The 22,783-nt window shown below is 43.2% G+C and overlaps 1 protein-coding gene and 1 long non-coding RNA gene across 7 annotated transcripts in view; one reads left to right on the top strand and one right to left on the bottom strand.

The window, feature by feature from the left end:
• GPAT2 (glycerol-3-phosphate acyltransferase 2, mitochondrial) overlaps positions 1-4,573 on the bottom strand; it is a 61,159-nt gene extending 56,586 nt beyond the window's left edge. The window contains exon 1 of one of the 5 annotated variants that reach the window (XM_077304997.1): positions 4,529-4,573. Coding sequence is in view for 2 of the 5 variants with exons in the window: in XM_077305003.1 (XP_077161118.1) it covers positions 3,528-3,555 (28 nt within the window). In the remaining 3 variants the exon portion in view is untranslated. Of the gene's footprint in view, positions 1-3,527; positions 3,599-4,367; positions 4,458-4,528 lie in introns of those variants that run through there. The other 4 variants (XM_077304999.1, XM_077305000.1, XM_077305003.1 and 1 more) reach the window with 4 other exon arrangements.
• A 23-nt stretch (positions 4,574-4,596) lies between these two features.
• On the top strand, positions 4,597-16,858 carry LOC143821276 (uncharacterized). 2 transcript variants are annotated; one of them, XR_013225753.1, is made up of 3 exons: positions 4,597-4,686; positions 15,242-15,348; positions 16,095-16,858. It is a non-coding gene; the product is annotated as an uncharacterized LOC143821276 (long non-coding RNA). The 2 variants fall into 2 exon arrangements; XR_013225754.1 differs by having other exon boundaries at positions 4,655-4,781.
• Positions 16,859-22,783: the final 5,925 nt, after the last annotated feature.

Genomic DNA, 22,783 nt, shown 5'->3' with positions numbered 1-22,783 from the left:
AGGGCTCTATTTCATTCCCCCCCCCCGCCCCCCACTCCAGTCTTTTGACTACTATGGCTGTTCCTCCACACAAATCCCACAATCCCGAATGATTGTTCAGGGGGGGTTGCTGTAGGCTGCAGAAAAAGAGAGGCATGCATAGTGACTTTAAATATTATGAACCTCCTGGGATGTAACAAACAGACTGAGTTCTATATACAAACAACACACATTGCAAATAAACATCTTCACATTTATGTTTATGTCGATATCCTAAAACATCAAGAATCTGCAGATCTTAACATGCCTGTTTTGTAATAAATTCAGATTTCCCTTTTAACCTTTTTTTTAAAAACAATGAATCTTCATAATTAAAAAAATATTTTTAAATGTTTAAATGAGATTTTATTCACGACGGTTTGGAAAGAAGCTGCCTCAGTGGGAGAAGTTGGGTGCCCCTAAATCTCTCCAGGCAATCAAATACCTGGATGACAAGGAGAAAGTAAATGTCACTGGTCTGTGTAAACAGCCATCCCCACTCATCTCTTCTCTTTAAATTCACATCCTGGGTTCCAAGTTTTCTGCCTTCTCTACCCTGGAATTCTGTACTGCTCCTTCATACTAAACAATCACTTGGCAGGCTATACTCCATCCCTCCATCTTTTAGGAAAGTCTTCAGATAAGGCAGTGGGGTAACTCATCAACATGCACCTTGGACAGGGGTTCAACCTTAGCAACAAAGGTAGAAAGGTGGGCTTATAACCGCTTTAAATAAACAATTAAACCTTTTAAGCATGCTTTTAATGTGGCAGAAGAAGAAAAATCAGATACTGGCTTAGTGAGGGCATCAGGCTAGGCAAACTAGCAGTAATTAGGTACAATTTCCCACTGAATAACATTGGTGGGCAACGTGACATTGCATATTTTCCATTTTATTAGTAAGCTATTATGTGGTCAACTGCAGCTCACTACAAATTCAAGCTTAAGGAAGAGGGCAAAATGATTACCACCATCATTGCCTTGAATGTTTCCTTAGCACTAAGAAAATGAAATTATTTTGGAATTAAGGGGGCCATTTTAGTGGAACGCATGCCCGTCACAGTTTTGAAAATCATCCGTTTGTATCAATCTTGTCAAAAGGCAACTTAAAACTTTCTTCTGGGAAGAACTTAGGAAAAGAGATGCAGCACCTCACGGCACATCCTATTTATGCCAAGATTAAATTCTGTAAATGTAGAATGTGTGGGAAGGTATAAAAATCATCTCACATCCACTTTACAGCCATCTATCATATCTAGCCTACCCACCATCCCTCCCCAAACCGTTTTTGCACTACACTGTGATAGTATTCACTGGTCAAAATAAATTCCAGCACCTGCATAAAAAATGTTCCAGTGCTTATGTAACAAAAAGACCTGTGCTGAGAGAAATGGAAAAATATTGTTTCAAGCAATTTAACTTTTAAAATGGAAGACTACATCCAAACTGGCCCTTGAGAATGCAAGAGAAGTCTATGCTGTAGCACAGCGGTCCCCAACCCCAGGGCCGGAGACCGGGGCCGGTCCATGGATCAGTTAGTACCAGGCGGCAGCTCCTCCTTGTCCTCCTCCTCCTTTGGTGCTCTCTGGCAGCCACCATGGCTGGGGCTCCCCCTCGGCGTGGCACTGCGCAGCTGCTGCTGGCAGCGCTCCCCAGTGGGCGGCGGGAAGTCAGGGGTGCCGGTGGGAAAGCAAGCAGAGCAGGGGCTCAGCCAGCAGCAACGTCCCTCAGCAAAAGACTACCCCCCCCCCCGGGCCTCAGTAAAAGTGTTGACCGGTCCACAGTGATAAAAAGGTTGGGGACCACTGCTGTAGCAGGTACACACTGGGAAGACCTAATTTCAACCCCTGAAACAATAGCCTATTCTGCTCCAAAATGGCATTCGACCATCTTTTATCCATATTCTCATGTTAGGTCTTTTCTAGGGCTGCCCAGCTGACAAATTATTAGTGCCTCAACATGCTCAGTTTTCGTTCATAACACTGCATCCTAAAGCAATTCTGCAGAGCCTGCAAAAGGGAGCTCCTCCCCCAGGCATTTAGTTGAGGTTGGCCGGAATCTACAACACCTCCTGGGCCCCTGAACCTTCCTCCCTGGAATCCATGGACCCGAATCTATACCATGGTTTGATTACTATTCTGTTAAATTGTTATCTTCTGTTACTATCACTATTGTCACCATTGTTATATTCTAGTTTATTGGCAAAACTGAATTCATTATGTAATTCTTTACGTTCCATTTAAACCGCTCTGAGCCTTAGGGGATGGCAGTATATAAATATAACAAAATTAAATAAATAAAATCCTCCATAAGACTTTTCACCTTGTCCAAAATATTTCCTTCTTATCTTTGGCAGCACAATCTGACCATATATCATCTAGTGTTGCTATTTGCAGGCGTGAAAAAGCCACCTGAATTCTCCCTTACCTGGCAAACCACCCATAATTGAGGCAACAGAAGCAATGAAGCAGAGAAAACCCACTTGTTCTCCATTCTTCTGGAACACCCCTACTAACACTTCCTTGAGTTTTGCTAGCAGCGTCAGGAATTGCTACCACAATGCCCAAGCCAGGATAAGATAAAGGTAAAGGTATCCCCTGTGCAAGCACCGGGTCATGTCTGACCCTTGGGGTGACGCCCTCTAGCGTTTTCATGGCCAACTCAATATGGGGTGGTTTGCCAGTGCCTTCCCCAGTCATTATCGTTTACCCCCCAGCAAGCTGGGTACTCATTTTACTGACCTCGGAAGGATGGCAGGCTGAGTCAAGCTTGAGCCATAAGGGATTGAACTCCCAGCCTCATGGGCAGAGCTTTCAGACTGCTGCCTTACCACTCTGCGCCACAAGAGGCTCTCCAAGCCAGAATACTCACATATAAAAACACAGATGTTTGATTCTAACACATGTACAAGAATCTCACACTTCTGACACCAGGCCATAATAGAGTTCCTTTATTTGTGAACATGTTCTTGATCCAACCCCATCACCATATGGATGGGGTTTGTGTTAAAAATGGAGTAACCTCAGAAGGTTCAGTATGACCAATGCTTGTTTCAGATTCCAGCTGTGCTGCACTATACAATAAAATCACATGTCATTCTGGATGAAGCCGCATAAGATATGAACCCTCTTGGAAAAGTCTGTATAATGTTCAGAAGCAGGAACATTCAATTTAACCACTGTGACTTTCCTACCAAAACTGGACTGTGAATTATTCTTGTGTATCAGGTTTGATCCAAAGAACCACGAGCAGAAAGAAAATAGTGGGGAGGAACATCTTCTTGCAAAGGTGGTATACAAATATTTAAATAACTAAATTTCATTTCAACTAAAGAGTAGAGCCTCAAATGATTATGAATTCTACAGAGCACAGATCAGAAGAGCTGCACCGTAACATGCCTTTCTCCTACTGGGGGAAGGGGGAGGTCAGCAATCATTCTTCTGAAGGGATGTCAGAATATCCCTGAAGGGACAAGCACAGAAGATGCACTGCAAGAAAGTTCTCATTACCATCTGGTTCATCTTCCTGGTTAAGCATTCTAGTGTTGTCCAATGCCTCTCCCACTTCTGGGGCTGCTTCTTTAAAAATCTATATTGTTTGGAATATTTAAGACTCTGGGGTTTTAAAACTTCCTATCTGATGCATTTTTATAACATTTTCCTCCTTTAAACAGGGCGCAAGCTGTTTCTGCTCAAAAGGTGCCAACCAGCCATTAAAATCCACAGTGCCAGGGTAATAAGACCTTGCAATAAACCAATTACAGGTATTTAACAAAAGTGGCATATAGCAAGCTAAGCCTCTTGAGTTTGCAGCGTATCCCTGACCGCAGAGTGTGTGACTCCATCAAAGGTCATAATTCTTAAGTCCTACTGATTAAAACAAACGGACCCAATTATCTCACAGGGATATAAATGGGAGCTTCAAGAGTTCGTATTTGTTTGTATCATACTTGAACCGCATTCGGAATAGACCGAACTTCAAAGTGCCACAAACGATGGTGCTACTTTCCATTGTTTGCACTTAGTTCCCCTCTTCCTCCACAAGGAGGGTAACCTTGGCCAGTCTCAGTTCTCTCAGAGCTCTCTCGGTCCCTCGAGGAGAGCTCTCTGAGTATCTATTGCTGGGAAAGGAAGGGCAGGAAATTGTAAGCCGCTTTGATCCTCCTCCGGGTAGTGATATAAGTGGGGTACAAAAACCAACTAAAAACAGGTACTATTTTTTGAAAATCTTCATGTCTATAAGGCCCTGAAAGTTAATATCACCTCCCCCCCCCCCGTCATTAAATGTGTCTTGTAGTTGACGGCAAATAGACCAAAAACTTAAACACCGCTGCAACTTCTGTATAAGACCTCGTGGATTCTACCGCGCGCAGAAGCTTCCACGAAAGCCGGGCACGGGATTGAAGCAGCCGTAGCAATTCCGTCGCCTGCTGCAAAAGACCCCCCGCCCCCATTGAAGATCCCGGTTCTTGCGTTACTCTCCGGGGCCAATCCAAACGAAGCGCACCCACCTGCTTCCACGCTCTTCCGCGCAGTTTGCCCGGGCGATCCACCGTACCGGATTGGTCGGAGGCAGATAACCACCGCGGCGCGTGCGCAAACTGAGACCCTTTCCAAATTCGCGGCCAGGGGCGGGGGCGGAGAGAAGGTGGACTAAGATCGTACTCAGGTGAGCGCAAAACACATCTGCTCTCGAGTAAATCGGAAGAATCGGGTCGCACGGATGGAGTCTCACACACCCATGTCCTTGGGAGGACGCTCCAGGTGGGCGCCGCGTGGGATATGCACACACCTGCATGTCTCTGTTGTTAATCTGCCAGTTTGGGGGAGATATTGCACCTGATGATGCCTGGTCGAGTACATGGAAACTGACAAGCTTTCGCTAGGGCAATCCTCTTTTGCTTCTTGTTGCTGCTCCGGATTAAACACAGAATGCATATTAGACTAGACCCGATAATAGTAACAAAAAATAAGAGCCTGCCAGAAAATATCATGCAGTTCAAATATTGATGAATGGGCAGAAAACTCACCCCCCCCCAAAAAAAAAAGCTGTATTAAATGTAAGGTTGTATACCGGAGATATTTAATCATTTTTCCTTAACCAATCTAATCAGACTGTCTGTAAAGGCACATTACACAATTATGCTTTGAAAAGTTTCCTATGGGCTTGGTTTAAATGGACCTCATCTGCAAGAAGAATCAGGTATTTTCTCTCTCAGCTCTTCTCTGATATTCTTCCTGCTGCCTTTTTAATTTCTTTATTTCAGACTTTTTATTCTGTCTTTTTCTTTACCCGCTCGTCTCCTAGAAAGTAGATTTCCTCCTGAAACTCATCTCAAATAGGTATACTGCAAACCAATGCTACAAACCATACATCGGGTGGTGAACATAAAAAACAATAACTTTTTTGCAATCAATTGCATTCCTGGTGCCTGCATCTTGCAAATACTAATTATGTCCTTCTAATAATTATTATTTGCCTTGCTTTCACCTCTAGAGGGCCCTCTCAAATCTGCAGTCATAATTGTCCTGAGGCCTGAATTAATTATCAGGCCCAAGGAAAATATAATTTGGCAGTTTAATAATGTTTCTGGAAAGGTACAAGGCAGTGCATTTGCTTTTGTAGTCCAATAAGTTTCATTTTAATAGGGGTTGCAGAAATCATGAAATATTCAATTTTCAGTTAACTTTAGCTTTTAGAATTGAAGGCAAAATAAAATGTTTAGAAAACACAACTTTTGCATATCTTAAAGACTTCAAAACCCCAAAATCTAATAAATCACATTCAGGTATTGATTTGAGATTACAGGATTTCTTTTAAAAGTTAAAAGCACCTATTTCTGGGGACTGGCTGTCAGTTCTATAGCATTACAGTACTCAAACCCATAAAAATCGTTATACTTAATTTCCCAGTTCAACAAAAGTTTTGAATGCATCGTTGAAAACTATTTAATATTTGCTGATGTTCTGAAAAATTCTGCCCACAACTTCACAAGGCTAGAAGAGCTGCAAAAGACCGGGAGCGTTGTGAGCTTCTCAAATGCCACCATGTTTTCATGTCTATAAACCTACCAGTTAGCCAATGGGAATGGCAGATCTGTGTGTTTAGCCATTCTGACAATGAGGTAGCTCAAGCCAATCCCCGCCAAAGGCTTCTGTGTTGCCACCATCTCAAAATCCTTTAGAACAGGACAACATGGGTTCTTGCTCTTATAAAATCCAATGGGATTTATAAAATCAGGTATTTTAGGGAACCCTATTTCCTTGAGAGCTAAACCCTCTGAAATTAACAGGTCCGTTTTATCAAAATGCATTTAGGGGTATTAGCATCACAGCCCTGTTTTCTTTTGAAGTCAACAGAAAGGTTATTGACTTCAGCAAACCTTTTGGAACGACTAACAAGTTTGAACAGCGATTCTTTTAAATAGCTTCAATACCATCCACGTGTTTGAACTCCAGAGTTGTTTTTAAAAATGAAATAGATATTTAATTCAAAACAAACAACAACCCCCCCCCCCAAAAAAAGCACAAGCAGTATTTGGAATTCACCAAAACAGCCATCAACTTTGAAATCATTGACATCCAGCTTTCCGCCCCCACCGCTGCTCATCTTGATTGAAAGAGTGCTTTATAAAGACACTGGCAGTTCTTTCTATGCCAAGATCCAGGGAACAAATCTATTACAGCCAAGTTAAAGGATGCTTGACAATAAGGAATTGGAAGTGCTGACATGGTTGCCTGCACAGCAAACAGCGCTTCTGGATAGGTGCTAGCATAAATTCTCAGAATAAATGGCAGGGGAGAGTAGATTTCTTCATTTTCAGATGAAATGAAATGGTGCAGAAAATAAATGAAGCGGGAAATCATATACTACAGAAAGCATGACAAAAACAAGCCCCATTGCAACTGCCTAAAGTAGAGAGAGACGCAACTAAATCGTAGGGCTCAAGTTCAGCACCCAAAATAGCCCCAGTCCCAAGAGAAGCCCTACACACACATGTACGTTTTTATACAGTGCAGCCATTTCCTCACAAGCTGACACACAAGTATTGTTCACAGGCAGCTTGGTGTAGTGGTTTAGAACAGCGGCCTCTAACCTGGGTGTAAACTGCACGGAGCTTTTATTCCAACCCCAGATCAATTCAGTCCCTGCCCCCTACACAGAATGCGATTTCCGTTTGGATTTGGGGCAATTTAAAATTTCCTTCTGCAACAAGAAGGATTGATCGGAGTGACCCAACCTTTATTGTGCAATATCTTAAGAGTGCTTTTAATACTCAATATTTAAAGGCTGTTTTGAATCTGGGCTCTCCTCCATGGTAGAGGACCCGTGATTGGCCACAGGTGGTCATGTGACAAACTTGCCTTAAAGGAGAAGCCCCTAATTTCTCTCAACTCCTGTCGGTCCTGGATTTTTTCTCCCTTCTCTGCCTTTTTCGATCCTCTCCCCCACCCCCTCCAAGAAAAGAAAGAGGCTCCCTGCCTGGCTTGTCTCCCTCCCCCCTTCAAGAAAAGAAAGAAAGAGTCTTGGCTCCCCCTCCCCCTTCTGAACTACCCTAACCACGTGCAGAACACTTTCCTGTTTCAATGGGGAGGGGGGGAAAGAGGAAGACCCGAGTTCAAAGCGATCTGAATTCAACAGGATTGACAATGGAATAAACAAAGTAAGTGCAGACTCTGCCCTGGAGAGCCAGGTTTGGTTCTGCACTCTTCCTCCACATGCAGCCAGCTGGGTGACCTGGGTCACACACCTGTTAGAACTGTTTTCACAGGTTTTGACAAAGCTTTCTCAGGCCATCTGTTTTGGGGAGAGGAAGGGAAGGTGATTGTAAGCTGCTTTGAGACTTCTTTGGATAGTGAAAAGCAGGGTATAAAACCCAAAGGGATCTTTACTTTCCTCTTCCTCAGGATGAATAGCAACACAGGCTTGGCCGGGCTTTCTCTTATGCTCCTCACTTCCATGCATGAAGCTAAGCAAAACAAATAGGAGCCAGCAGCTGAGGCACCTAGCAGGAGGGGCTGTGCCTCTCTGGCAGTTGACACTGGAAATGAGCCCTTTGCCAGTCTTCTGGCCTGTGTGGAACAGAATCAGTGGGAGGAGCCAATTTACCTTTCAGCATCCTCTGGCCCTTCTGTTCAAAACATGGACCTGTCAAAATCAGGAAGTCTGTAGTTAAGCTTGTCTGTTTCAGAAGGAGCAAGAAGAATTTATAAATCAGAAATGTCCAAATGTGGAACCACCAGGAACATAGTGAAGGACCAGTGAATACACGAAGTAGCTTCCCACAAAAGAAGTTTCCCCTCTCAAGTGTGCTCCAACTTTGCCTCTTTCTAAACACCTTTTCAACTTAAAGTGTAAAACTATTAGGCACCCTATAACGATGGTTGCCAGCCCCATCCCCAACCACCAGCAGGGGATGGGAGGTAAGAGTTACCAGATCCAGGTTGGAAATCTCCTGGAGATTTGGGAGTGGAGCCAGACCAAGACAGGGACCTCAGTGGGGTACAATGGCACAGGCCTCACCCTCCAAGACATCCAATCTGCAGGGGGTTGGACTAGATAATCCTGGAGGTCTCTGATTCTATGAGCTGTAATTCCAGGGGATCCCCAGGTCCCACCTGGAGGCTGGCATCCCTACCTACCACTGGTAGAAAGCTTGCATTAAGAATGTGCAAAGAGGGTATAACTTCACACAAGGCAGTCATATATTAATATGTTCTTGTAATAAAGCATCAGACCAAACGTTTCTTGAAAATTCAGATTTCAGACCATTGTGGCAAAATAATAATCTTGAGGCACCACTTATACCACCTTTTTTGGGAAATGAACCATAGCTCTAATAGTTTTCTGGTTTGGTCACTGGAAGGCTGCATATTTACAAACATATTCATTAGTGTATTAATAGTATCTTATTTCAGAGGGCAGCGCTCTGGATATTATGTAGCCTAGAGGTTTGAATGACTGGTTGGATTTATGTCCTTTCATTTGAATTGTTTTTATAACTAGCTCTCTTGATAAATAGGCGCGTCAGGTAACAGCTGGACATGTGTGGGCTGCATGGGGTTACCATTGCCAACTCTGGGGTGTGCAATTCCTGGAGATTTGAGGGGCTAAGTTTGGGGGGAGGCAGGATTTAGGGAGGGGAAAGACCTCAGGAGGGTATAATGACATCCAGCTCACCCTCCAAAACAAACATTTTCCTCAGATTTTTGTAGTCTAGAAATCATTGTAATTCCAGGAGAACTCCAGGCCCCACTTGGAGGCTGGCACCTCTGTGCAAGCATGAGAGAAAACTTGCAATTTGGAGTTCTGCAGTTCAGTAGTAATTATGCCACTTTGGAAATTCTTGGATTTGTTATTTGTTAGCATTGTGTTATTGCTGGTTTATCATATTTTTCATTGTCTTCTTAAAATTATCACATCAATTGATAGCATTCTGTAACTTTGATCATAATAATGTGTGTTTATTTCGGAGTTTTATGTCAGCCATCTTTTAATCAAATTATCCAAAAAGGATTGCATAAAGCAGAATTTTCTAGCAAGCCACAATTTTTCTGGACTTTTGCCTTTTGGACCTCTACCAGATTATGTATTTGATTAATTTATTCTATTGCCATATTTCTTCGTCTACTATTTTCATGTTTATTTATATTGTATATATTTAGTGCACCGTTATAGTAGTGGTGACTAATGGTATTGTCATCTTTATTGTATATATTGTTGGGTTGCATTTATTATTTTTATTACTGTGCTCAAGGTGGCTTCAACTGCTTGTTTTTTCTGCCCCTATGGAATATTCATAAATATTCCCAATGCACATGAGAAAGTGAGTACAACAGAAATGAGACAAGCGGTGTGAAGGAATCGACATGTCTGGTCAGTTTACAACAGGCCTGGAAACCTCAGATTAGGTGGTGTTTTTGAGGAAAACAGAGAAGAGGAAAACGGAAAATTGAAAGGGGGTCCATGTGGCAGGGCTTTTAAAGACGTGGGAAGATGACTGAAAGAAGCCTGAGAAAGAGGATGGATAGAGTAGACATTTGTTTATTCAGAAAATGTATACACGCCTTGAGATGGCTTATAAAGTTAAAGTCATGCAATAAAATCAAAACCACAAAGAAAGCTCAACAAAGCATAAAAACAAGTCAGGGACGTTTTTTAAAACTATAAAATGTTTAGCACCATGAAATAACAGCCATAAAACTACAATACAATGGGACATGTGAAATGAGTCCCTTTATCTGCTGAAAGAGTAGTGTGGGTAGATTTACTTGATTTGGCCTGAAGGCTACAAATCTCCTATTCTCTATCAGTTTCCTCATATGGAAAGAGTTTTGCAATTGTGAGGCCTGCTGGATGTTGGCTTTGCATCCAGGCCGAGAGGTTTCCCTTTGTCCTTATTCTCAAGCATTCCAATCATGGGATGAGGTTTCTCGAGGGTGCAGTAACTTCTGGAGTACAGCATTTGTCTCTGTAAGGTTTATGTAAGCCATTAATTTCTTTCCTCTTGGCATTCAGCTGTTCCCCACTCTTTGGGTGCCTCATCAAGTATGTATTTCCATGCCTCTGTTTACAAATCAAGTCAAAGCAGCTTTGTTCAGGAGTGTTATAGATTTCGTTGGGACTTATTTCCTTGCAAGTCTTTTTAACGTTAGTCTTTTAGTTGTATTTTTCCTCAGTGTATTTAATCACTCAACACCAGAGTGGAGATCTTAGAGTGATATCAATTTTCCTGTTTGGCTGTTCAACGTCAATATCAGATACAGTATCAGATTTGGTACAATTTCCAAAGGAGGTTTGGTCATCCATTCGTCTGGCAAGACTGCTTCTCTCTATAAATTGGCAGGGCCAGGAAATTCAAGAGAGACTGTGCATTGCTGATGTTCATGCTTATATGTGTTGGCAGAGTTTAAGTATGCAAAAAATTTGGGGCACCCAACTGTTTAAAAGAACACAGTCGTTTTATTATGAAGAGAAGTGATTTTACAAAGAAAGCCTCTGGAGAAGGACAGGGTATAAATGCTAAAATAAAGAAAGAAATAAGGAGAGAGAGGGTCCTTGTAATCCTAACTAACTATTTTCCTTTGTTCATTCTATCTGTTCTGGAGGCAAGCAGGGAGGAAGTGTGCTTAAAAGAGCAGGAAGTCTGCAACTATCAGAATGCTCGAAGAGATATCTGAAAATATCAGCAAGTTCCTATTCTAACTATGCAAAATATACATCTTCCCTTGTAGGATATTCTTCATATGCTTTTGAATAATGCACACTACAAATCTTGCGTCTTCTAACAATATGCAGGGTTGCCAGGTTCCCCTTGGCCACCAGTAGGAGATGGAGGGTGACCAGATGCTTGGCACCAGGAGATACAAAGGCAGGGCCTGAGAACTTGGAAGGGAAGCTGGAAGTCCTGACACTCCCAGTGGGCAATTCCTTATAAAAATTCAGTGGTGACACAGGCTACCACTCTCTGTTTTTGCGCAGCTCTTGATTACCAGTGCATTTCCATGTGTGTCAGAAGCTTTTTATGGAGGTATATTTTAAACCGGTGGTCCCCAACCACTGGGCTGTGAAGGCCCTGGCACCGGGCCGCAGCTCCCTCTCCCGGGCCCCCCCCCCCAGTAAGAAACTTCCCAGGCCACAAGCAAATTGGCTGCAAAAGCGGTCGATCAGCTTGTGGCCCAGCAAGCTTCTTTTTGTGGGAAGGGGGTGGAGAGGGAAGCAGGGCCATGCATACGCGTTTGTGCCATGTGCTGCACTCCCGCGCATGCGCAGCCAGGTCACACGTGCGTGTTTGTGCCATGCGCGGCTGCAGACTCGCATGTGCGGCACTCCCGCGCATGTAGCATGGCCATCTATAGCATGGCCATCACTTATTTATTTATATATATCTTATATATTTATAATTAGATTTCTACCCCACTACTCCCAGACAAGCTGGCTCGTGGTGGCTCACAACATAGTAAAAGCATTAAAACCCTATAAAATACAATCTAAAACAGATAAAAGCAAAAACAAGAAAGATGGCGATCGCACAGTCCCTCACTAGGCCAAAATTCCTTGATTCATCTGTTCCTGGATATGTCGGTCAAGTATTAGATGTAAATCTGGGGGCGATGGTAGGCCCCCTCGTAGGGAGGTTCCAGATTATATATGGACGGGGACTTGCAGTTCCATGAGAAACTCTGGGCCCAGCCTGGAGGTTAGCAAGATTAAGCAAAATATACTTCCAGTTCTTGGATAGCTGTCTGGAGACCCCACACCCCCAGAATATAGAATGGAGAAAAGTGGGGAAGAACATTGATATGGTCTCTCAATCCTGGATACAATACCAAATTAGTGTCCTGCTAGAGTTTTATCCAAGTACTGAAAACATTTCAAACAAATTTACATATGACTGAAAAAGCAACACACTTAACATTTTACTAAAACAGTTGCCGATTCAATGCTGTTGAATACCTTGACTGACAGAAATGGTCCTGTTTAATGAGGTTCTCCACTTATCTCTCACAGGGCAGCTGCAAAACAAGCTTCCCACACACTTGCTTTGTTCCTGTGACTAATCAGTTCACTCCATTATTAATATTATTTATTATAATTATAAAGGGGGAAGGGGGGGACTGTGGAGATGGGAGATGCTTCAGTGTCCCGTGTCCTGGACCCTCCACCAGATTATAATATCACCATGAATAGAGGCAGGTGCAGAAGATCAGGAATCCTATTATGGGAGACCCAAGTCCAATACAACCCACAAATCGATTTGGCAACCATTGCCGCCAATTGGAGGATTTTAAGGGGATGGTTGAGTTGTGTTTTATAATGATATGGGTTTTATAGGGTTTTATGTATTGGGGTTTTTATAATTGTTAACTGCCACGCGCCCTTGTGGGAGTAGCGGGATAGACAGACAGACAGACAGACAGACAGACAGACAGACAGACAGACAGACAGACAGACAGACAGACAGATAAAAAGAACACAGGCACTTTGACACATTTTATACAAGGTGCAGAACTGCATCATCTGCCCTATTCGAGGAAGGCAAATATAGAATTTATTGCATAGATAGTGAACATTTTTGCTTGCAATCACCAGAAGAGGGAGAAAGGACATGTACATAAAGGTTAAGATTGCCAGTTCTGGGTGAGGGGGAGCCTCTCTCAAAGCCAGTTCTTATGAACGGGCTTTGAAGCTAGTATATATATAATTATGTAATCCTTTTTTTCCCTTTCTGTATTTCCTTTACATTATCTCCTTGTTTTCTAAAATAAAAAATAACCGCACAAAGCCACTCTGCCCTGCGTACTGTACAGTGCCAGTGTGAAGTGGGCCTTTGCATTTAGGTGAGCCTTTGCCATTTAGTTTCTTTCCTTGCCAGCATCATGTTGAAATCAGGCCCAAGATATGGAGGGGAAAGATAATAAAATCAGAGTCCAGTAGCACCTTTAAGACCAACAAAGATGTGAGCCTGCAGTTTTTGGCAGGAGCCAGATGTCCTTCACACCTTCTAATTCTGGACAGAGATTTTCCTCTGACTGTGGTACCTCACTCCTGTCATACTTTTTGGGATTCCATAACAGTCAAACATAACAGTCATAACAGCACTGTAATCACTCCTGCCATACTCTCTTCGTGCCGAAAGAGAAGCTGCCTGATTCGGATTCTCGTTTTTATTAAAAGAAATGAAAAGAATTTGTTAATAACAGAAAATGAGGGCAAGAAAAGAGGGCAGGCAAGAAAGCAGCAGCAATCGGATCTCTTTCATGGCTGCCTTCCTTCGTTCAGAGAGGAAAAAGCGCGATTTCCATTTCAGCATTTTAAAGTTGTGAATTTTTGGATGACTTCATTTAAAGTAAGAGACTAACAAGATTTTTTTTAAACATTATACTTGAAGCTCACGTCTTCCTGGAAATGGAGGAAGTCACCAAAATAAAGTTGAGAAATGGGATTCTAAAGAAACGTGAAGGTGTCTTAAAAACAAAATTGGAGCAATCAGGAAAAAAAGTGTTTGATTTTTTTCCCCCCACTGTTTTAAATGCAGCCGGTTCTGATTCTGGAATGCAATGACGGCGTTGAAATAAGCAGCAATTTGCCTCCTGACTCTCAAAGGCGTTTTAACCATCTCGTGGGATGCGAAGTGCCTTCCATTTAAGTGCTGCTGGGAACATTTTTAACTCCGTTGCAAGCCTTAATAGTTACCTTTTTTTTGGGGGGGGGGTGGAAATTAACATGGCAACTTGGCTTATTTACTTGGTTGCGGGGAAGGGGGTGGCAGGGAAGCAGGGTGACTTTGTACACAGCAATCTCTCAGTGAGATTGGCTGACGGCTGGAGGTGAACAGAGGCCTGAAGATTGGCTGACTGCTGCAGGTGAACGGAGGCCTGTTGTACAAAGCGCATCGTGTTTGCAGGCATGCCTTTGTACAAGGTCTTCATGCATCACTACAAACACCTTAAAAGAGAGTATGTGAGGTTTATTGCTCCTAAAACGCGGAAAACACCTGAATCATACAGGTGCACTCCTCAAGGAGCTGGGAATGATAGCAGCTCCTCCATCGCCTTAGATGGCAAACCCGGGTTCATTTCTGTGTAAAAAGTGAAGTAGAATGAGAACAGATTTCCCTGTTCAGCTGGAGGCCTCCCACCCTCGGTGGCCACTCAACTGGACTGCGGGAGTAGAGGGCACTGGGGAGAATCAGCATCGTCCCAACTCCACAACCTTATTTCCTGATCATAATAGAAGTGGCGTTGTGGCATCAGCACATCACCAAAAAGATAAGTCCCTGCCCCCTGCGATCTCCCACTGGTTTTCAGTCACAGGTTGGAAACTAAATGGCTCCGAATCCGGTGACCACAGCATTAGATTTAGATTATTTATTTACGGTCATTGACCAACATCATCAGAGTATAAATAAAACCACATGCATTGTTGTAGCATTTTAACAGCCAGGACACTCAGCATTAGACTATAAACAAAGCCACAAACAGCAGCATAATTTTCTGCCCTGTGAGCGATGGACACATGATTGGCATGCTTTGGGCACAAACGGCTTGTTTTTTTATTCATCCAAGTTTTATGTAATGTTAAAATTAATACACTTAAAAAAAATTACTCGCATTAATACTGCGATGCTATGCAGAATGATGCCAGTTTGATTTACATCTAAAAATGACTTCTGTTTAAAGTTCTGCTGTTTCACCTTGACTTATGATGTCCCCCCTTGCAGCTGGCACAATCCTATGTGATCCCTTCTCATAGGGAAAGCAAACAAGAAGAAGGAAAAAATGTCACTGAAGACAAGGACCATAAGCAGACATGAACAAAAGGGAAAAGGTAATGCTGTTGCCTCTACTCATTAAATACTTGAGTATGGGACAGAGATATTTTCACTGCATTGTACACATATGAAAGTAGGCATAAAGTAGGCATTCTCCATCAGGGTTTTGTGAAACCCTGGGGGTTCATTACAGCCATGGAAGGGTTTCTCTGATTGGGTGGGAGTTAATTTTTAAATATATATTTTTTAAAATTAAAAATCATATGTTCATGTCGACCCTGCTCTAGCTTTGTTTCTGACATTGGGAGATGGTGACAGAACGACATAAGCTTACCTTGGCCCTTTTTCTCCCTTTGGTGAAGAAGAGCAAACTGTTAGTCAGCCCAGACTGCAGGTATAGTTCTGTTCACAAATCATCTGAAAATATTTTCTGTGCTGTCACTTCCTGTGCTATGGGAGTGGCCTGGCAAATCCAGTGGGAATGTCTGAGCAATGTCACTTCCAGTGACATGTGACTTCTGGGGGTGTGGCAGGAAGGTGTGGCCTGCTGACGTCACTTCCAGGGTTTCTTGAAACCTGAAGAATGTTTCAGGGGTTTCTCAATAGTAAAAAGGTTGAGAAAGGCTGGCATAAAGACTCTGAACAACCTTTCTTATGTCTCTAGATTAAAAATGTCAAATGTGTTTGACTTGTAGTAATTCGATAATAGGTGTGGTGAATGGAGTTGCGACATCCAACATTCTTAAGGTATATCTTAAAGGAGAATATTCTGACCTATGTGATCCCTCTCTTTCCCTCCTAGAGGCCCAGTCTGATGGCATCTCTTGGAATTTCACCTCAGATTGGTTTCCCCAGCAAAGAAAAGGACAGATCTGGATACCACACCCTAACAGAAAGGATCACAGGAGCAGGGCATCAATTCTGTAAATGGAACAAGGGAAAGAGCCCTGAACTTGACAGCCCAGGCTAGCCTGTTCTCATCAGATCTCAAGCTAAGCGGGGTCAGTCCTGGCCAGTGTTTGGATGGGACACCTGCGGGGAACACCAGGGTCATGACATGAAGACAGGTGAAGGCGGACCACCTCTGAAAAACCAATCATGTCACCATAAGTCAGCTGTGACTTGATGGCACTTTCCACCACCACCAAGAGAGCAGAACATGAGCCACAGGAAAAAGCAGCGGACTGTATGCTTGACTGTTTTAAAATGTTTTTCATAATTTTAACAATTGTTTATAACTTTATTGCATTTTTTTTAAGCTATGTCAGAAACCGCCCCGAGCTGGCGATGCTGGGAGTGGCAGGATATAAATCAAAGAATAAATAAACCAAAGAATAAATGACCACTATTGGGGCTGCCTAGCCTGGCCCAAACAAGGCATAAGGAGAGGCTTTTTTTGCATCCAAGAAGAGACGGTCCAGTCTGACCCCAAATATAGTAAAGAAACCACAGGACAGGCAACAGAAGTGGAACCTCCCCGGGACAAGCTGCGTCCATATGAAAAGAAGAGTGAGAAATACTCCACTTACCTATGTCAGCCCCTTTGCTTCTGAAGGATCTCTATTAACAGTGTTCAGGGCAGAAGACTCATACCTGTCCTTTTTGCTAACATATCTGCTTCAGAACCCAGTGCAGGACAGGTGACTGCAAAGGAAATGGAATAACATAAATAGCAGGCGGAAAGTGTGAGAAGGGAAGGAACAATCTCAGAGAGCCCTGGTGTGAGAACAAGAGTTCCAAATATGCATGCCTTTTTTAAAAACCCTGTACAATGTTGGCGTGCACTCCTCTTTCAGATTTCTGGCTCCAGGCTTTCTTCCTTTCCCACAATGCAAAACCCCATGCACCCTTTTCCACACTAAAACTTGCATGAGACTCCAAATGAGCACATTCATTGAAACGTCAGCGGATGAAGCTCCGGAGCCGAATGCCATTTTGAACAGATTAATTTGCCTCTCTCTCCCCCTCACTCGTGCCCATTCGCACTTGGCTCTTCCTATTGTTCGCCGGTGAAGAGCCAATTGTTCCAACATGATGGCTAAATAATGCTCAGTTACTGTGAAGTGAGAGATGAAAAGAAACAGGGAAGTGTGAGAGAGAAACAATACCTGTCTTCCATCCCATATAGAGGGTGCTGAATCATACCCAGTTGGGTGGGCTGGGCTGTGTTCATGCCCAGCTGAAAACTGGCACTCATACACAAAAAGGAATCAACCCACACACACAATTAACACAAAAGTCACTTGGGACAGAAAATGCCACAAGACACACAGCATGATGCACAGCCTGATCCTCCTTTGGCAACATTTGCAAGCTCTCTGGGGCAGGGATCTATCAATCGCTCAGGCTACTCTGTAAATGGTCACAGAGGTAAGTGAGGTTTGAAGAACTATAAACTGGGACACAGCTGTCTTTTCAGGCATATGAGGGCGTTCTGTTTAGAAATGCTTTTGCCTCCGCTTTGGATGTTGTTTCTACAGGAAATATATTCCAAGTCTGAAAAATTACACTCCGTGAAATTGCTGCATCTGTTAATGAGGTTACTAAGATGGCTCAATTGTGATTTCTGAAATCATTTCTCCAACATACAGTATGTTTCAGATAGGACATTACGTCTGGCATTCAGGTCAATGGAAAGTTATGTGCAAAATCCAAAACTGTAACATTGGATTTCAAAAGAGGGAACTTTGCAAAAATGAAGAGGATGGTAAAAAGGAAACCAAACAGGAAACACAAGGGAGTCAAATCCCTAGAGGGGGCCCTAGAGAGTCTCCCTAAACCGGCTGTAATTTGATGGCACTTTCCACCACCATCTTCTGTTTTACAGCCTTGTAAATCGTTAGATGGGGAAGAAATGGAGATAGTGACAGATTTTATTTTCCTGGGCTCCAAGATCACTGCAGATGGGGACTGCAGCAAAGAAATTAAAAGACGCTTACTCCTGGGGAGGAAAGCTATGGCAAATCTAGACAGCATCCTAAAAAGCACATCACCCTGCCAACAAAAGTGTATTTAGTCAAGGCTATGGTCTTCCCAGTTGCAATGTATGGCTGCGAAAGTTGGACCATAAGGAAGGCCGAGCATCAAAAAATTGAGGCTTTTGAACTCTGGTGCTGGAGAAGACTCTTGCGAGTTCCTTGGACTGCAAGGCGAACAAACCGGTCAGTCCTAGAGGAGATCAGCCCTGACTGCTCTTTAGAAGGCCAGATCCTGAAGATGAAACTCAAATACTTTGGCCACCTCATGAGAAGGAAGGACTCCCTGGAGAAGAGCCTAATGCTGGGAGCGATCGAGGGCAAAAGAAGGGGATGACAGAGAATGAGGTGGCTGGATGGAGTCACTGAAGCAGTAGGTGCAAACTTAAATGGACTCCGGGGAATGGTAGAGGACAGGAAGGCCTGGAGGATCATTGTCCATGGGGTCGCGATGGGTCGGACATGACTTCGCACCTAACAACAACAAATCTTTAGAGTCTGAGAAAGATGCAATGTCGGATGACACATTCACTTTCTTTTCCTAAACTCTCCTTTGAAGAGCTGCTCTTTGCAGTCCGTCCTTCCTATTTATGAAAATCAAGCTCTTGTAGCATTATCATCTCCTGTCTTTGACCCTTAATTTCAGAAGGTGCATGCTAAGGTGGAATGTTCGGAATCTTACTGCAGTCTCCAGAAGATTTCTTGCGATGCCCCTTTGAGATGGGCATATAAGACAAGTCAGTAGTTTCATTTCAGGAAATTATCTTGGACAACGTGGAAGCTGTGATCTTTGCTCTGTATTCAAATAAGCTAGCAACTCACTGTAATGACAATGGGACATCTCAAATTACCATTTTACAACTGGCCCCCGAAAAGGCCACTTTATACTTCAGAGAGAATTTTCATTTCGCAAATAGCTTCAGTTATGAGGGATGGAGTATACACAGGTTTTGTCTTGATTTGCTTTGGGTGGCAGGATTCCAGTCTAAGCAAATGTGAGCATCAGTGGTTTGACTGTATAAATCCGTGGTTACCCTCTTTAGCTCAAGGGGAAGGAGAATGTCTAAGAAAGGGATGCATGAATCTGATGCATCAAAATTAGGCTGTGGGAGGGCCAGAGAGTTGATTTGAGTCTTGAATTGCTATAAACTTCCCTTACTGCTGGTCAAGATTACAAGTAAATATATCACACCCAGGTGGACAGTTTGTAGATCGGCTCTGCAGAGATAAGTTTGTTCAACTTTGGCCATCAAGAAACTGGCATTAGATGGGAATGGCTGGGAAGGGGGAGACATTTACGCAGTCCAAAAGGTGTGAGAGCTAGGCAGCTATGATTACTCGGTGGGAAAGTAGATGCCACTCTTCTCAAGAAGCTGCCTCCAGGCCTAAGAAGCCCTGGCTGCAATTTAAGCTGTGTGTGCGTAAATTTGCTCGGATGACATGTACGCTAGGAAGACTGTCTGGAAACAAGCTCAAGTTTTAAAATGTTTTTCATGTTCTGTTGCACAGAGACTTATATGTTAGGCTTAACAAGGCTGTTTATTTAAATTCTCCTGGGGGTTTGGGGCACAAGAGGCTAAAAACACAGCCTAAAGGAAATTAGAGCTGTCTCTCATCGGGAGGAAATATTTGTTATGGTTATGTAAATGAACTTTCTGCTGAATCCCAGCTGAAATGGGCAATTGTGTCCGTCCCCCCCCTCTGTTTCCCTGGCCTCAGTTCACTGAGCATTCAAAACTGGGAAGGCAGAAGAAGGCTGCAAACTGGTTAGAATCTTGTCTGGTTGTAGAATGGCAGGATGCATAAACAGTACTCAGATCCATTGCGGGGAAACAAAGCTTGGCTCCTCTCTATGAGGAAGGGCACTTAGTACAGGCTCAGAGGCATTGCAAGTTGGTGAGACATTTGAGAACATATCCTGGTAACTTTAAGGGTAGCCAGGAAGACACATTTTAAGAACTGTTTAAAATTTCATATGGTAATTGGTTGGGATCTGGGGAACATTGGTATCATTTGTGGTTGTTGTTGTTGTTATTGTTTTATTACAAACACCAACAGTGTAAATGACTGAAGTGCAATCAGGTACATATACTGGAAAGCCCAGATTGGGCCCCTGCAGCATCCTGAATTATGCCCATGGACATGTATGCCATCATTCACATGATCCACTTGTTGCTGCAGGAAACACTGCTGAAGCACCTATCTTGCAGAAGAAAACATGAAGCTCTTGTTGGCAGAGTTTCAATAACCGAAACAACTAGGAATACAAACAACCATGTATAGAATGAGAGAGGTGGAGATCTGATTTGGCCTGGTAACCGGCTTAAGTCCATATATGTCTCAGGTGCTGGTTTAAAGTTGATTATATCTGTGACATTTCCCCACTCAGGGTACTTCTATACATTGCCAGTGTGGTGCAGTGGTTAAGAGTGGTGATCTGGGTTTGATTCCCCACTCCTCTTCCACATGCAGCCAGCTGGGCAGCCTTGGGCCGGTGTCAGTTCTCTCAGAGCTCTCTCAAACTCACCTACCTCACAGGGTGTCTGTTGTGGGGAGAGGAAAGGAAGACAATTGGAAGCCATTTGGTTAAGGTAGAAAAAAGCATACGTATAAAACCGATTCTCTTCAAAATGTTGGGGCTATACGGGCTGCCTAACATAACATGTTTCTCTTGCCCAATTCCTATCGGAGGGTCTATTTATTTTTCTGCAAAAGTGAAAGGCAGACATTTCTATATTTTTAAAAAGGCAGATAAAACACCATCTAACGCACAATACTATTTATTTATTTATTTATTTATTTATTTATTTCCTGCCACTCCCCAAAGGCTTGTGGCGGGTTACAAATGTCAGATAAACCTTTAAAATCCCATTAAAACCCCTGACATAAAACCCATAAAATACAGTAATATCAAACAGTATACAATAAAGATACGGCGGAAACATCGTCCCATCCCTATCATCCCCAGCAATACCTCGGGGGGGGGGGGAAGGGTGAGGGAGGGCAGATGGAACTTTCAAGCCGCCATTCCTATAGGGGGGCCATGATCGTCCTTGCCACCCTGCCTCAACCATAGACATCAATATCGGAAGAGGAATCTGATTGTATCCTATTACCTCTCCTATTTACTCCATTACCCCTCCACACGCCAAACCCCCAGCAGAATTTTTTTCCCATGTCACGCCCTCGGACTCAAAATAAATTGTTGTGAGAACAGCCAATGTACTATCAAACCATCTCTGCCACTCTTGAAATGTTACGTCTATTTTCACCCTTTGTAACATGCAATAGTCAAGTGAGTCAGGTCATCTAGTTACAACTTTGTAAACAGATTAGCCCACAAATTACCATAATTATGGACTGTGTGACGCACTGGTTAATTGGGGGCTCCATGGCACATTTGTGCATACCAAGATGCAGGAGAAAACAGGAATCAAGCCTCCGGAAGAGCCCCTTTTAGGCATTAGGTTTCTCATGTGCCTATCCTATGTACCAAGAGAATGTGCTATGTGTGATCCTGATCAGTGTGTGCAAACCCAGATTGTGGGTAGCATGTCCCATGCCTTGAACTTACACACGTTGTCTGTTTCCCACAAAATGGCAATTGCACATACCAATATGATTGCAGGCCACATATGCTCTCAGTACATGAAACGAGCACAGAAACTTGATGTCTGAAAAGTAGAAAATCAGAATTTGATTGCAGGTGTGCAGGAGAGGCCCCAGAGGGCTCCCACATCAACCAGGGGAGATGGAGCAAAGCAGGATCAGATCTCTTGGTTCTTTCACACTTCCTGCAATATGCAAAGTCATCTACTTGAGTGTTGTTGGAATATGCAAGGGCCGGGTCGGGGGGGGGGGGAGAGAAGGCGTCCTTTGCGACCCACCTCCAATTAGTCGACGGACCATATGTGGTCCGCAGCCCACAGGTGTAGATTGAATGGGGAAGATTTGCCTGTGGAAGCTGACCTATTGGCTGTTGTCCGGTGATGCTATGAACCCTCCTTTCCCATCCCAAAGCGGTTTTACATACATCTTTAAAACATTTCCCTGTGTTATAATAACAAGAAGTCTTTTCTAAATAGAGTATTTTTGAAATGTATGTATGTATGTTTGTATAACATATACGACTCACTCATAAGATGCATGGTGAGGGCCATTGGCTTAGAGATGGCATTTTTAAAGGATTCACAGGGAGTAGATCTGTCAGAAACTATTAGCCAAGAACACTGAATGGCTTTTCTGTGTTCAGCAGAACCTATCCTGTGCTATACTAAACAATTTCACAATAAATATAAATAAACGTTTCTTATCTCTTCTTTTATATATATGTGTGTATTAGAACAACCAATGTGTATTAGAACAACCAGAACGGCCTCTAGATTAAACCGTTTTCAAGTGGGTTTTCCTCAGTGGTTGTTTTTCAAGTTTTCCTCTCAAAATTTAAATCATATATATGTGGCCTTTGGCTCCCAAGTTCGGGGAGGTCTAGTCAAAAGACTCTTGACTAGACCTC

This window comes from Paroedura picta, chromosome 12, assembly GCF_049243985.1.
Source record: "Paroedura picta isolate Pp20150507F chromosome 12, Ppicta_v3.0, whole genome shotgun sequence".
NCBI lineage: Eukaryota > Metazoa > Chordata > Lepidosauria > Squamata > Gekkonidae > Paroedura > Paroedura picta.
This window is presented reverse-complemented; position numbering and strand designations above follow the sequence as displayed.